The sequence below is a fragment of the Erpetoichthys calabaricus genome, chromosome 13 (genome assembly GCF_900747795.2).
Source record: "Erpetoichthys calabaricus chromosome 13, fErpCal1.3, whole genome shotgun sequence".
In the NCBI taxonomy this organism is placed as follows: Eukaryota; Metazoa; Chordata; class Cladistia; order Polypteriformes; family Polypteridae; genus Erpetoichthys; species Erpetoichthys calabaricus.
The window spans coordinates 57,249,339-57,266,782 of NC_041406.2; the positions used below are offsets into that span (position 1 = coordinate 57,249,339).

At 38.6% G+C, this 17,444-nt stretch overlaps 1 protein-coding gene across 8 annotated transcripts in view; it reads right to left on the reverse strand.

Moving 5' to 3' along the window:
• LOC114664257 (histone deacetylase 9) overlaps positions 1-17,444 on the reverse strand; it is a 714,055-nt gene that overhangs the window by 353,137 nt on the left and 343,474 nt on the right. For 5 of the 8 annotated variants that reach the window (XM_051935474.1, XM_051935473.1, XM_051935477.1 and 2 more), the window contains exon 3: positions 8,224-8,286. In XM_051935474.1, coding sequence (XP_051791434.1) covers positions 8,224-8,286 — 63 coding nt within the window. Of the gene's footprint in view, positions 1-8,223; positions 8,287-8,738; positions 8,859-17,444 lie in introns of those variants that run through there. The other 3 variants (XM_051935476.1, XM_051935475.1, XM_051935478.1) reach the window with 2 other exon arrangements.

Consider the following 17,444-nt stretch of genomic DNA (forward strand, 5'->3'; position numbering starts at 1 on the left):
TTAAACACAAAATGAGCACATAGAAAGAAACTGAAAATGTGTTGGTATATTTGTGTCTCAATGGTAATGTCTTTTTGTAGAGACTTGTATGTGACCTGATTTCCTACTCCTTTAATAGTTTTACCCAGATGCTGTACAGTTGGTGCAAAACACGAAAGAGTGAATAATACACGTGTTTTAGTATTCCACTTATTTGGCAGCAGCAGCACTGAATGAGCAAAACCGCCAGGGAAAAATAAACCTGTATGTTGTACTGTTCGAGAAAAGGGGAGTACCTGCTATTGAATCCATGGGGGCAAGCCATAGTGAATTCATGCTTCCTGTCTGCAAGAAATTTTACTGTTCTAATATTTATTAATTTATTTAGCACTGCTGTCTCACAGTTCAGGTCCCAGTTTTGGCCACAGTAATTGGTCCATCGTAGTTGGCGGCTGTCTCTCTAGCCATCAGGGACACTTAAAAGACCACTGCACATCATTATAATTCACTCAGACTAGTTTGGTTTCTCCTTCCCAACTGACTTCAATGCATTTCACTGAGTTCAGCGAAGTTCACAAATGTTTACATCAGTACTCCTCACTAAAGAACACTTATTTTCAAACATTTCTAAAAAGATTGTGTACTGCATGGACTAATGATTTTTGTGCTGCTTTTGTCAATATGACTTATAGAAGCATTATTACAATCCACTGTCTAAGACTTAAAAATTGGGTATCAGGGGGAAAGGCAAGAATAAATGCCTGACAGCATATAGTCCATTACAGACCACACTCATGCACACAGAAGCACAATTCTTTCTGTTAACTGTTTTCTCCATCTACTTAGTATTTTTTCATATACAAATTACTCTATGTATATTTTGTAGAATTTCATCCAACCTCTTCTACTGGAGCAAGGTTGAGTCAACAGCATACTCACTAAGTCAAGGAAGAGGGATACTGGAACACATCCTCAGCAGTTGTCCAAACACCCTGCATGAGAGCTGCTATTGTGGGCACCATGACCAGTTGCTCAAGCTGCAGTGACATTCCACAAAGTAAACACTCCATCCTAGCAAGATGAAACATCATCTTTATCAAAGTAGAGGAGAGGTAACAGAAACAGCAAAGAACTTCAGTGGTTAGAAATAGCTATAAGACTGGCAACTGTAGATGAATCTAGGAAGGCAGCTCAAACGTTTAGATACCATTGCACCGACTGCTCTCAGGGCAGGTGTTATACTAGTGGCTGCAGCACATAGCCAGGTAATTTTGGTTGAGCTGACCATTTCTTGGAAAGGCCGGATGGAGGAGAACAATGAGACAAAGACAAGCAGACTTTGAATTTGGTTGCCGCAGAACTGCCTGGATTACATGATGAGTATCCACTTGATATTCGGTGTACAAATAAGAAATAATGTGATTGGGACCATCACTGAGGCTGCCAAAGGGACCTCTAGATGAAGAAGAGTGAGCCATGGACTGGTAATGCTACTTAGAAACACGCTGGGGTTTGATCAACGATGGCTGTGTTGTCTGCACAAGGGCATCTGATGTTGAAAAAGCTGAAACAACCATTGACCCCGGTGATATCAATGACGATGTGTCAAAGTTAATAAAAAGAGGTACATTTCAATCAATAATAATACGTAAATATTGAAATTCTGGTGATTTGTGTACTGTAGCTATGTGAATTGTTATTCATTTAAACAGAAGATGAAGTGATTGTAGGTTTTGGGGCTGGTGCTAGGACAAGATGCCCACCGTATCACACATTTAATGATTTTGTTTGAGGAAATTAATTACTAGGTTACTTTGGGGACTTTTCTTAAATGAATATGGCTTGTATTGTAAGCTTAGTAGAATGCACTGTCCTGGAGAAGTCATTGAATAACTTGGGTGTTCTAGATGCCTGCCTGTCATTTGAGAGAATGTATTGACACTGTCAATAACTTTTTTATGAAAGAAGACAGGTTTTTAATATGATTGTATCCAGCACCATTTAAAACTAATTGTGTCTAAAATAAGTAGCCGCCAAAATACTATGAAGAACTGCAGGGTATTCCAGTGGCATTTTGCAAAAGTCAGGAACCAAAACTAGACTAGACACCACTATCCTGCACACATCCACACACATGCATATCAGGCCATATCAGGTCTGCGAGATACACCGTAAGTATTAGGGTCTGCCAAACACACTAAGTCCTCAGGTCTGCCAAACATACTGTAAGTACTCTCTCCGGCAATTAAACCCAAGTCTGTGGAGTGCGAACCTTTGCCCTTTCATTGAAATTCTACAATATAAAGATATATTAAAAGGCATTTAAGAATATTTATTCAGAATGTAATTTTGGACACTTTAAATGCAACCCATTAGACGTGATAGTGGATGTGTGTAGGCTGGGGTCCGTCAAAAAATACGGCCTGTTAAAGCCCGTTGTGGAATTCATTGTGTGATTCTGGGATATACAAGAAATGCATTGTTGTTGCTGTTGTTGTGGCTGAGTGTCCTTTGAGTTGGTTCTTGCCTTGTGCTCATTGCTCCAAGGTTAGGATCTGTCTCCCTGTGACAAAAAATGAAATAACAAATACTGTATGTGCCAAGGAATATATGTGTACAAGTAATGTTCAGCATCATTTAGTGCTTTAGAAGGGCACTATATATTATTTAAATAATCATATTTTGATAAATTTAGAGGGAAACCACAGATGGCTAGCTAGTTACCATATACTGCTACTCACAAAACATATAAAGTATTGCTATTTATGGCAAAACTTAAAGTGCAGTTTATGAAATTTTATTTTGATGCAAAGATATTAGCTCCCTGCCACGTCTAACACAAGAATCAACAGACAGTAGAAGAGGTTTTGGATTATAATTATATTTGAATGATAACAGCAAAGATGAGGCCAGCAGCAGTCATTGCATACAGTATTTTAAAAAGGCTTCTCTACTTTATTCTTTTGCTAAATAATTACTCATTTAAATGGACATTACTTTTTTAATAAACAAAAAAAAAATTTTAACTTTTGTTTTACAAATTATAGACTTTGTAAAGTAGAACAATTAGTTTATTTCTCAAGCTTGCTAGTTTAATTCACAATCTAACCCTGAGCAAGTCACGATTCTCCATCTATAAAAAATATCTGGAACAACTTTAACTTAGCTTCAGCTTGTAAGTCACCTTGGATAAAGGCATGAGCAAAAAGTAAAATCTCTGTACAGTATTCTATGAAGTATATTATTTGTTTGCTTGTTTTTTTATGCAGAGCTTTGTTTTTAAGTCATAGATTTTAAATTTGGCATACAGGTACTGCTCAGCATAACTCAGTTTATTCAGATATAACTTTTGTCCTAGCTCCATGTGAAGTAGTGATAAAAACTCAGGATCAGACAGAATGGCATGTAATACCACAGTGTGATCTATCGACAGAGAAAACACCATGTGTGGAGTGATGGTGGTTTGATAGCTAGCATGTTTGCTTTTCATCCAAGAAATTTGGGTCTGATTCATGCTCATTACATTTAACATCTTCATTCAAGCATTTTTTAAATCATTTTTGTAATGAGTCCAAGACACTACAGATGGGGTTATATTGCCTCTGAAATTCTAAATTTCAATTTGGAGTTGCAAGTGTAATCACTCGGCATTAAATTAAAATTGCAATCTACCTGGCTCTGTTTCTATGTTGTATTTGAGGAGACATAAGTCAGGATCTTGATTTATAACTTTTGGCCTTGTCCCTGCCCCAGTGGCACTGAGGCATCGATGGTTATACTGTACCACCAAAAAAACTCAAATTGAGACTGGCAATTATACTTAGTTTAAAAACAAATTTTTTCCTACTTTAAATTTATATCAAAGTTTGGAAATATTACCAGAGGAAAGCTACAGTGGCAAAAGAGTTGCTAGTATGAAATATTGCAATATGAGCAATCAACAGAGAAATGGTGCCAAACAGGTTGTGACCGTGGTGTGAAATCTGTGTCCAATTGCCACCTATTATATTACATTTTTTTAAAATCTTTTCTTTAATCCATCTTATTCCTCACTATTTTGGACATGGCTCCCACTCATATTGTCTCCAGAGTTTTTCATTGCAATTTAGGTTTGTTTGCACCAGAAGAAAAAAAGCAAGAGCATGGTTAACAAATAAGCTATTCCTGTACTAACAATAATTATGTATTTAATGCAACACATTTTAAAATAAAGCTTGGTAAAACAGCATTTGTAATTACCTTTCCTACTTTCCATTTTCTCACAATGACAACCACAGGTGACTCAGCTAGTAATACAAATACTCTTGCTACAATCAACTTTGCTTGTTCTAAAACACTCAAAATGTCTTTTCTTTTTCCCAAGCTACGGTATGTAAAATCCACAATTGGTAGAGATGCTCCTGCTGTCCATTTACTTTCTGTGACATTCTGATAAGACTAGGACTATAGGAAGCTGTAGCAATGAGTACACGGCAAGAACCATCTCAAGACAGACAGCCTTTTCTTTACTAGACAAACAGCAATAATACTGTAATTAATAATATGTATTTATTTCATCATAAAATAACTGAATAAAATATGCACTTATTTAATTAGTATTATCTTCAAATAAAATTGATTTATTGAATTTTACATTGACTAGTGGAGTGTATCATAAAATTCTTGCAGTTTATCACAAATGGTGTCTCGTAATGCTGAGTTTCTTAGGTTTTCTCATCAAATTCAGCAAATTACTTTGAAATAATGATCTTACTGCAAAGCTCTCTTTACTAAAAGAATATTTAGAGTAAGTTCAAGAGGATGTTCAGCATAAGCTGGTGAATCTCCATTTTCCATCCATCTACAAACCCCACCTCTGTAACAATCTTTATCACTCATGCCAACACTCCCTTCCTCTCTCTTTGACAATAAATCCTTCTTCTAAAATTTTAGCACAGCCTAAAATCTATATTATTGTTGATTATCTCTGCATATTAAAAATCGAAAAAAACAGAAAAAGGTGATTGCTTTCAGATTATAACCTGTAATGTACTAAAGGACGCAAAATGCATTGTTTTATACAACTGCAACTGAACTTGACACAAAGTGTGTTGCCTGCCACTGTCTGCATGGAGTCTGCATGTTCTTCTGGCTTCTGCATGGGTTTATTCCTTGACACTCCAGTTTGGTTTAATTAACAATTCTTCAGTGTGAAACTTTGTCGTGGACTAGCATCTGATCTAGAACCACTTCCTTCCTTGAATCCATTTTTACTGGGAAAGACTCCAGTTCTCTTCAACCTTAAATTGGATGAAGTGAATTTGAGAATGTTGCATTGCATATCTTTTATAGCAGTGGTGCAGGTGTGAGTGCTATTGGTTAACAATCCCAGAGTCCTGAGTTTGAATTCCTGCCTACTTAATGGTATAAAGAACTGGATTGAACAGGTGCAACAATGGATATGTTCATGAATTTATCCGTATTATATTTATCTGTGTACTTTATTTGTGCTTATATTTATTTGTGTACTTTATAGTATATTGTTTTAGATTATATCGCACAAGACATTTTTAATTATATTTACAGATAATTGAATACTTTGATTTGAGGTGATTTCCAGCAAATACACTTGAAAAGGTGTGTAAAGCAGAAACACAAAAGGGTTAATCATCTGCAATTAATCTGGAATTCTGCATGTGATAGCATTTAGCTCTGCATATTTCTCACTGACCATACATTTGGAGCATCCTAACGACCTGCACACATTAAAATAAAGCTGCAATAAACTGAATCAATCTAGCATAGTGTATACAGCTCAGATTTGCTGCTCCTTCCACAAAAACACTACGACATTTTCACAAAAGATATACTCTGACCAAAACATCTGTCCCTGCTGTTCCATGAACAACTCAGACAAATTTAACTTCTATAGCTTGCCTCTTACTCATGTGGTTTACTTAAAGGGGCATATTGAGCAGCGAAAGTAGAACATGGCTGAAGTGAAAGTCAGAGAAGGTATCAGTGTACTATTAGAGAGTGAGAGATTTTATTTAGCATTGTACAGCTCTGGGGTATCATTAAAGCATATAAGCAATTTCCAGGTGCATACTTCAGTTCCAAATGCTATATTTAAATATAAATCCATCCATCAATTATTAAATCAATCTATAAAATGATAATACAGATTTTATATATTTACTCAATATAACTATACACCTCTTTATCAATCTACCCACAGTACATGCCGTACATACTTACATATACATAAGTATATAATAGAATATGTATCCATGTACAGTATCTATCTTCAGTGTATATAGGTATGTGATCTACACACACACACACACACGCACACACACACAGACTTGTTCTACTAAATTACTCTTAAAATGTCAATTTTAAAATGTTAGCCTAAATCCAAAGGTTATCATTCTGCCCTGCTCTGTGGTAAGCTTGTGGTTTCAAGAAAAACACTGCCATTCTGAAGTTAAACAGCTCGAAATATGACTAAAAATGACAGAACACTGGCTCTCTATAAATAACCGTTCCGGTACAGTTATATTAGGAGCTAGCTTAGATGGAATGATAACGCCTAACTCTCTAATCTTAGAGCTGTAAGGCCATAAGCTGAAAATAACAAGGCCTAAGAATAGATGACCCACAGAATAGACACTTTGCAAAAACAGGGCTCCCAAACAAGAACTTCACATAGTTTTATTGTCCTGTTTGACTGATCCAGTACATCACAACTTGAAATGTCCTGTGAGGCACCTTCCATGCAACAGTGCATCAAGTGGAGCTTTCATATGACCACTGAGTGCAGCTCTCAATTTGCTAATTACTTACTTTTCTACAGTCTAAAAATACACATTTATTTTTTTCCCTCAGTGGTTTCAGCTTACACAGCTACAAACTTACTCTGGAGTACAAACTTGTCTGGAGATCTGTCCCTAGCAGATGCGCCCTTGAAGATGCTAATACTGACCATGATCTTTTTTAAAATATCCACTTCCTTTAGAGTTAAATACCACAAAGAACAGAACTGTTCATTAAGCTTTTGTCTATTTTTTAACCTGCACTTGTCCTAGGCTCCCCGATAGTCACGTATTCAAAACAACTCTAAGAGAGGAATCAACTAATGTAAAGTGGCTGATGACTTTCATTTATATGAAGAGCTCCAAAAATAAAAAAGAAGAACTGAAATCTCACTGACTCATATGCAGAATGTTCAGCAAAAGTGGTCAAGCGGCTTCTAGCGTGAAACTCTTTAAATTAGATTAAATGCAGTGATCAGCCGTAAAAGTGCATTTTTGATCAAGAAAGTATGGAGTGCCTTCTAATTACTGTCCACGCATTACCGCCAGTGACAAACCATTAAAACTTTTAAAGTTACAAGAAACATGAGGCACTATCCGAGTCCAATAATTCAAATCTAGTGTGACATACAATATAACATCTTGCATAAAATGGACATGATCCTCACCCCTGCCTTTGCACAACACTCACACCATTTTAAATAAATATGCTTCTCATTAACTTACAGTTTGTTATCAACTGAAGTTCATAAAATCACCTCCAACCAAAACCTACTGTATTGCATATGAATTCTGTCAACAAGCAAAACAGAAAGTTTTTCCACTTCTTTTAATTCTCAGAAAATCTCAAACTTTGCAAGTTCTTGCAATGTCCATTTTTTAACACCATGCACCTTCATAGTGTGTTTTCCTCAGGCATAACCCACAGCAATAATTCATCTCTACAGCCCATGCCACGCAGGGAGAGAGCGAAAATAACAAAGAAAAAGACACTGTCCAGAAAAAAAAATGCTCACTTGATTTTATTTTTACTAAAAACCTTAGTAATTATTATGCTATATACCACAAAATCTTACTACAAGTTTAAAAGCAATGCAACATGCAAAACAAACAATACATTCATAAATAAATATGATCAATCCCATACTTAAATGTATCAATTTAAAAGACAATTAAAAGTAGACAGAAGCATGCACACATCTACACATGTATATGCCAAAAATCATACTGCTATACACACAGGATCCATTATAATTCAAGCACATGTGATGCTACATCTGAAACAAATGTAACTAAACCCTACGGAGATTAAGGAACTCGGTGCTGAATTTACAGTCCAAGTCCTAAAACCAATGCAAAAGAAAGCCCTCGAAACGCCTGCCAGACAAACACTGTTTGTTTATTGTCACTGAGCAGCCCTGTAGAACAGAAGGGAGCTGGCATTGCTTACCTGAATTGATCACGCTGTGCATTCTGTGCTGAGCCAAGAGCTGCTCTCGTCCAGAAACCCCATCTGAGGAGAAACACGATTCACTCTCGTAAATTGTCTGCAGCATATTCCAATCAGTCCTCACTTGAGCTACATGAAAGATTCATCACAGCCCCGCTCAGGCAGTCATAATAGACCAGCCAGAGCCCAGCAACAACCTAGGTCTTTCAATCTCATCCCTTTTAAAAAGTATAGAAATGACTTTTGTTCTCAGTGTGTGTATCAAAATAAAAATAATAACCTGACTAATAACAGACCAGTCAAGACAGTGTTAAAAGAGCAGTTTGCTTGGCTATTTTTAGCTCCCTGACTCCCCCACAGCATGAAAGCTGGTTAAAAAAAAAAAGAAAAAAGAGCCTCAGCTCTAACCCCACTTTGCTGTAAAAGGCTAAAATTTACCAAAAAAAAAAAGACCCATAGGAAAAAAAAAAACAAAAAAAAAAAAAACAAACAAACAAGAATAGAGTTTCAGGTACCCAAAGGCTGCTGTGAGAATTATGTCAAGACACCAAGAGCTCAGCTAAGTGCGATCTGCTCCCGTTTACTCTCCCCTCACTGCAAAGTTGGCTGAAGCAAGTGATAACTCATTTACATATGAATCAACAACAACGTGGCCCATGGGCGACAAAAATAGAACAATGGCCAGCCCGAGCCAAAAATAGGTCAGGCATAGCAAGGGGATTGAAGCGGTATTAATGCATTTAAAAATACCACTGCAAACACAGCTGTCTGTCTCCGTCTTTCAAGAAGGCACTGCCACAGCCTCCAGACACGGTGCTTAAAAGATGCACCATGCTCTCGAGTTTTATTTTAGAAAAGGCCAGTGCATTTTAGGATTTTTTTCTCTATGTTTTCACCAAATTACCCTTCTAAGGGTCAGATAGCTAGTAGCAGCCTTTTTGCTGTCTGGGTTATTCTAAAATAAACCAAAATGGAGGTGTAGCTGATGCTATTTTCTAGGTAAAAATGACTTGTATGTTTATTAATATGAAAACTGCTGTGTGTGAGTAATTTAAATTCAAATAGAGTATGTTGTTTCAGTAGAGAGTACAAAACAAACCTCGTTCAGACTACGTCTGCTGAAACAATGTGTCAGAAAATCCTTTATAAATGTTTCTGTATTTATCTAATCTCTAAAGGCAAAATTGGGTTTTGTTAAAATAAAGTGAACACCCTTGTTTTTAAAACCCACATGCACATATATAAATTTATGTACACATACAGTGGATTCAAATGTTATTCAGGCCGCTTTATTTTCTGCATACTTTATTGTGTTACAGATGCAAATGTAAATACACACAAACACATATATACAGTACATTCATATGTATATATTAAATAAATATCCATCCATTATTCAACCCACTATATCCTAACTACAGGGTCATGGGGGTCTGCTGGAGCCAATCCCAGCCAATACAGGGCGCAAGGCAGGAAACAAACCCTGGGCAGGGCGCCAACCCACCGCAAGACACACACACACACACACCAAGCACAATTTAGAATCACCAATGCACCTAACCTACATGTCTTTGGACTGTGGGAGGAAACTGGAGCGCCCGGAGGAAACCCACGCAGACACAGGGAGAACATGCAAACTTCACACAGGGAGGACCCAGGAAGCAAACCCGGGTCTCCTAACTGCGAGGCAGCAGCGCTACCCACTTTGCCACCATGCCGCCTATATTAAATAAATATATATAATACAAGTGGAAAGAAGGTCTGTGATATGGTTTGCATATTTGTTGCTAGAGATCCACAAAGGCAGAAAATAAGTCACGTATCTCAAAATAGTTTTTATTCCTAAGCTTTCGACAACTTGCCAGGTGTCATCATCAGAGGAAAATGATTAGACATAAAGGAATCAAAGGCAATATACAGAGGTACATTGGTGCCATGGTTATTGATGCCACTGTCTTGTTGATCCAGCACACTTTACTGTATTGTAGAAGTCACTTCATATGCACACATATGCATATATAAACAAACATGTATATATTACTGCATATATATTACATATATGAACATATAGAGGCACTTTGGTGCCATGGTTAGTGATGCTGCTGCCTCGTGGACCTCACACGCTGGGTGTAAATCCTAGTTGTCAGTGTGGAATTGGCATGTTCTCCCCTTGCTCATTTGGGTTTTGTTCTAGGTGCTCCTTTTCACCTCAAGGTTTTACATTTGACACTAACTGGCAGTTCTAAATTGGCTACTTCATGAGTGGGCTCTGTGAAGGACTGTACAAGGCTGGTTCCTGTCTTTGCCCAAGGATGCTAGGAAAGGCCTTCATCTCCATAAAAACTTAATTGGATTAAAGAGGTTGAACATGGTAAGTTACAAGATAGATAGATTTCCATTATAACTGTGCTGGTCTGAAAACATTAGCTACATATTGTATCAACATTCAGCAATTAATTGTTTTTGAGCTATAACCATGCACTAGACTGTAGTAACATTTTGCAGACATTAAAAAAATCCTTTATTGAGCCAAATTCTATTTTTTGTTTGAGACAACACAGAGGACAAGCCCAGTAACATTTGCACTCTAAAGGAGGAACCCCCTCTGGTAACTGCAGCACCCTTTGAGGTGCTAACATGGCTAGCCTCTGAGTTTAAAGGGCACGTCCTGTAAGTAATTATGCCTTGAGTACTGAAGTAAGACAGAGATTATAGGAGCTGAACAGAAGGCCTTCAGGTACAGTATGTAGGCTTACCTCATGTTAAGGATGGCAGGCAGTACTAGAGCTATTAAGGGTGCCTAGTCCTTTAACTATATTTTGTCGCCAATAAATACAGATATATATCGAGGGTCACCAGAGGGCACTTACAAGTAAATGCCGTTCCCCATTAGAGGATACCTAATTTGGAGTCAAGGGACAAATTTGGTCAAAGGCATAATGGGAGAGAACTAGTACAGCCATGGAATAGCAACAGTAGGAGGAGTAAGGCTGGGTTTATACTTCACGCAACACGGCGCATGTTCCTGCAGACACTACTGCTGCGCAAGCAGAGTACTGTTTATATCTGAGTGCGTACTTTACGTAATTCTGGAAGATTCCACCAGATGGCAGGGTAAAATATCATCACAGTGTGATAAAATTCAGCTTCGCTGTGTTGTGAATTGTCTGAAACATCCATTAAATTCCCAAGAGACCTTGCCACAATATCTCTGAAAAGGATGGATTTTTAATTATTACATCCATCAATCCAGGGAGCAAGGTAGAAACAATCCCTGGATGGGGCATCACAAGGTGAATGCAACCACACACGTTCAGTAGCGTCATTTTAGCATCACCAAATCCCCAGACATGCAAGTCCTTGGAAGGAAACAGGAGCACACTGTGGAAATCCACCAGGAAAACATGCAAACTCCAGGCAGGAAACACCAGGCAAGTTACTCCGTACTGCGAGGCACAGAGCTACCGCTCCACCACCGTGCCGCCCCCACATGTCTAATTTTTAACAATATTAATTATTTAAATTAACAATTTATCTGTAAAATGTAAAATACATGCTTTAACACATTTCATCATAAAAGTGATATCAAGTATAAATCTCAGGATTCTAAATGTGCAGAGGGCTGGAATATCATCAATTTAGTTTAATGACGAAATAAACTATGGGATTAAAGTGGAAATTTTGTGATTAAAGCTGAAATTTCCACTTTAACCACAAAATAGACTTTTTTACTGTGTCCCTAATTTCATTTCTCTGTGGTTCAAATACGCTTCTGTACATTCTGATGCTGGTGTGAAGGTGCAAAAAAAAAAAAAAAAAAACAGCACAGAGGATGGTATTTGAGACCTTTAAAATGTATTATTGTGTCATTACGTTGAGGAATATGCGACACTTGAAAAGAAGAGCACCATAAATACATTTGTATGTCAGCATTTTGCTTCACCCCATCCAACCATTTATCAAACATCGAAGCACGCACATCGATCCTGTAGGATCTGCAAAGCGGCTTTCTGTCACATGTAGACAGTAAACCGAGGCTCTGACGTCATGTTCCAAATTGAACCCTCTGTGCCTGCCGATTTTTTGCTGGTACTGCAACTTGCACACGCGTCGTGTTAATTACTGAGGACCTGCTCAGAGGAGGCATCAAATGAATGCTGGAAATGCGTGGCAGCCATGATGCATGCAAGTATGCTTGACTGTGAAGTATAAACTGGCCCTAAGATGGAAAGAAAGATTAGGAAATGATTAGGAAAGCGTGGTTGTGTTTGTGACTGAAGCCTGTCCTGGCAGCACTTGGTACAAATCTGGAAACAACCCTGAGCTGGCCGAAGCCTATCTTGGCACCAGTGAGTACAAAGCTGAAAACAACCCTGAACTGGGCACCAGTCTATTGCAGTGCGCCCTCGCACAAACTCACTTACCCTCATTCACAATGGGGTCAATTTAGCATTATCAGTTAACCTAACCAGCATCTTTTTGCCAATGGGAGAGGAACACCAACATAAACATAGGCAAAAAATATAAATCTCACAAAAAACAATGACATAGCAGAATATGTTCACCACTTAATGCACTAAATGGACATCACTCCTTTGTCAACTCCTTATTTGACAATAAAATGGCTTTTAAATCAGATTACTAGATATGACTGGACTGGTCATTCTAGGCAGTTAGGAAAGACTGAACCTGAACTTTTCATGGCTACTCCTCAGGAATGGGTAAAGACATAAAGACATGCCAAATATGTGCTGATTATGTTGAATTCTTCTTCCGGCTGCTCCCGTTAGGGGTTGCCACAGCGGATCATCTTCTTCCATATATTTCTGTCCTCTGCATCTTGCTCTGTCACACCCATCACCTGCATGTCCTCTCTCACCACATCCATAAACCTTCACTTAGGCCTTCCTCTTGCCTGACAGCTCTATCCTTAATATCTTTTTCCCAAAATACCCTGTATCTCTCCTCTGCACATGTCCAAACCAAAGCAATTGCATGATGATTTAAAATTGCTAAGGTGTATGAGAGTGTGGTGGATTGACCTGCCATCCTGGGTTGATTCCTGCTTTGCACTCAGGACCTTGCGGATAGGCACTGTTCCCCATGGCTTTGTGTTGCTCAAAAGGTGGTTAAGGCCACTGAGGCCCAAGGCTTGGTGAATTCTCTCAGCAGTCCATTAGCTCAGAGTCACCATTAATAAAACATTTCACAACTCTGACGAACTAATAAATCATCTTTGATGTAAGTAGAGAGAAGGTAGGTGGTAGACAGCAGAAAGGTTTAAATCTGTGCATATATGGAGGTTATTCACTGGCCTGCTTAACATCCACCAAGTTCAGCATGGGAATTCTAATTAATTTGAATCATCCACAGCTGTTAAGTAAACCTTGGTAGAAAGTTATTCAAAGTGAGGATCTACTGTTATGTTCAGTAGACATTTATCAAAAGGCATGCATTAACAGCATAAACATTTATATGTGAATTTGCTTTTAGCAGTAACATATGATTCAATAATAAGATGGAGAAAGCATTAAATACACATGACCAGTAACTGTCCCACAAATTTCATGCCCTGGATACGCTGCAGAATTTCACAAACTGGGTTTAGTGAGTGGTCATTCTCTCCTCACTGATTGTGCCTGTCTTAAAATAATATCACTATGTTTAGATTTCCAAGTATAAAACTAAAAACTCATTTGGATTTCAGTCCAATGATATAAAGCAATCTAAAAAGTGAGTTGAAATGTTAACACCTCTCAAGGTCACTACACTACTGGGCAAGCAACGTGACCAAGTAGTGAATATAAAGATCATCAAGTGGCTTCGCCACTGGTGTTAGATTGAGGCCATATATGGCAGAGTACATTCTGAAAAAAAATTCAATAACCAAGTGACACGCTTTGCCCTATTTTCACAGAACACGATGACACTGCTTACGGCCTCGGCACTTCCGCTGCATCCATTATGACTTTGGGGCATTACGGTTTCAAAGAAAACTATATTCGCCCAACACAATTCAATGTCAATTTCTGAATTCTTTGCACATTCTTGTTTAAGAGTTTGCACGTAAGGGGACATGTAAATCTTAAAGGGATTCTTCACCGATGACAAATGTGAACAAGATATTTTTTCTTTGAGAAAAGATAGTTAGCTAACTTTTTATTATATTATTCTAACACAGTGAAGTAAAATAACAGAGCAGCACCGCGTAGGGTTACAGCCTACTAGTGTCAAAATCCACTGAGAGAGTGGGAACACTGGATGGCCTCAATCACAAGCATTATATGAAACCTAGCGTGCAGCTAATTCACAGTCTTGGCTTGCTTGAGATTCTTCTAAATATAAAGCATGTTCTGATTGCCTCAGATGGAGGCACAGGTCTTTCATAATGATTGCTCACCTTTCTGGTCTGACAATCCAAGGTTTTAAGTTTCAGGTGTTATTTTCAGTGTTTTAAGTTCAGGTCCAAGCTCTGTGAACTTCAACAAATTACTTAGTCCATTTACTCTCTAATTATATGACTGGGTGTCAAGTTTGCCTTATACATTTAAAGAACTGTCAGTTGGGATTTAGTGTCTTGGCTGCTATATTAAGCAAATAAGTGACTATTTCAAAGCATGCTTTTGCAATAAGATGTATATGCAACACAGAACTAGAAAGAAACAAGGTGCAGTGTCCGTAAAAAAACTGAAAATCAACCTGAGAAACAGCAGGTGAAAGGTCCAAAATCTAATTTTATTCAACAGTATCAAGAACTGATAAAAACTATACATTTAGACATGTGTGAAGAATGTGCAATGTAGATGTGCTTCTTAAATATATACTTATTACATTTTACCTACAGTTGCAATTATCACTGTATTCGGCTGCATGTTAACACTTTGTCATAGGGCGTGACTTTTCACATGAAGCTAGAAGGCTTCTGAATAAGCCAGAGAATTCATGTATTCGTTTGGTTGCTTTAAAGTTCTGAAGAAGCAAAGTGACCCCTGACTTTCGTCACACATCTCTGTGCCCACTGCCACCTTCTCATCAGGACCCTTTAAAAAAGCCCACATATAATCTAGTTTTACAGCTACAGGGAGCTGGAGCCCACCTGAAAAGCATCAAAAACAGGGCAGAAGCCTCCCCTGGATGGGGTACTAGTCCATCACAGGCCATCCATTCATTCACTCTGACCCAGTGTATATTCATTAATGAGCCTAGCATGCCTGTTCTTGAGGTGCAGGAGCAAAATCAGAGCTCTCAGAGAAAAACTCAGACAGACCCTTAAACTTCAGAGACTGTGTCCCACTGAAATGTGAACCCAGTCTTCTGTAAAGCAACAACTACAAAATGCTACACCATGCCACCATGCATATGTATACATAATACATACTTACTGTATATAACTCTTGTATCCAAATCTTCTCAATCCAACTGGGGGACAGAGTGTGCCACAGCAACATCAAGTACTAAGCAGAAACCAGTCCTGGAGAGCACACTAGTCCATTGCAAGTGTCACAGACACCAATATCCACACTCATACTCACACAGGGCTAAGTTAGAATTACCAGTTAATCATGCACATTCGGGGTAAACATTTTTGAGTGAGATACCCCAGGCAGACAGAGAAAGCACATTCACATTTCACAAGGACAACAACTGGGTGTTGGATTCAAACCAAAGACAATGAATCCATGAAGCAGCAGTACAGACCCCTTTGCCAATTCTGTATATACACTCAAAGAGCAGATTATTAGGAACACCTGTACACCCACTTATACATGCAATTATCTAATCAGTCAATCAGGTGGAAGTGGCGCAATGCATAATATCATGCAGAAACAGGTCAGAAGTTTCAGTTAATGTTCACACCAAACACCAGAATGTGGGTGTGATCTCAGTGATTTTGACCATGGCATGTTTGCTGGTGCCAAATGGGCTGGTATGAATATTTCTGTAACTGCTGGTCTCTTGGGATTTACATGCACAACAGACCCTAGAGTTAACTCAGAATATTGCGAAACACCACAAAACTCCAGTGAGCCGCCTTTCTGATGAAAGAGGTCAGAGGAGAATGGCCAGACTGGTTTGAGCAAAAAGCCTACAGTCAATCAGACAACCACTCTGTACAATTGTGTTGAGCAGAAAAGCATTTCAGAATGCATAACATGTCAAAACCTGAGGCAGATGGGCTACAACACGAGAAGACCATGTCAGGTTCCACTACTCAAATAATCAAATAAAGGATTTTATTACACAAATATCTCACAAGTGTGCACAAGCAACCAAGCTACAATTGCAAAGTAACTGAATCTGCATTCCTTCCTGCCTTACTTCCTGTTGAGTGTCACCCACCGCCTCCTGACTCTGACTCTCCCAGTGAGGTGGCAGGCCCTTTTTACGATGGACCTAGGAATACTTTCAGTACCATAGTGTGTCCTATTGGAAGCACTTCCGGGTCACTTGGACCTCCCCCAACAATGCCCTCTAAAGGCACAGAGGGTGTCTGACATTTTGCACTTCCACACTCTAAATCCCACTTGTCATATAGGGGATGGAACTACTCCTGGCCTCCAGCTTCCACTGGTCCATCCCTTATATTTCTCCGGCTGGGCAAGAAGTCATTCTTTCATCCAGCCAGAATGCCTGTCTGTCCTTCATGGCGTTTACAATATATACTTTGCCCACAGAAATAACTCCAAGATTGATCAAATTAACTACAAATAGAGTCATTGTTACACAGAATATACTCAAGGGAGAGATACACTAAAATGGGTCTGTTCCTCTGGACCTACCGTAACTTTACAAGTCTGAAACCCTGCCTGCCTGATGAATTGGCTCATCCGATCCATAATCCAACAAAGTACTTCCCTTCTGACCTCTTGTCTTGCTCTTTCTCTCACTCAGACAAGCATCCTCAGTCTCAATAGCAGCTTCAATAAATGGTATAGCCTGTGGTGCCCCAACGTTTTTTAAAACTTGTTTATCTTTCCATTGGTAAAGTATCATTTGACAATACACACACACACACCCACACACATATAGTTGTTTTCCCAAGATACATGTGCACAATGACAGTGACTATGACACACCACTGCAAGGCTCAGTCACTGGCTTAGTAGGTATTTCACATTATTTGCTACCAAGGCAAGATATTCCAAGTGACTCTTTTATGTAGTAAACAAGCCCACACACAGAGACATATTTAGGCAAGGCTCTTTTGTGGCAAATCTCTT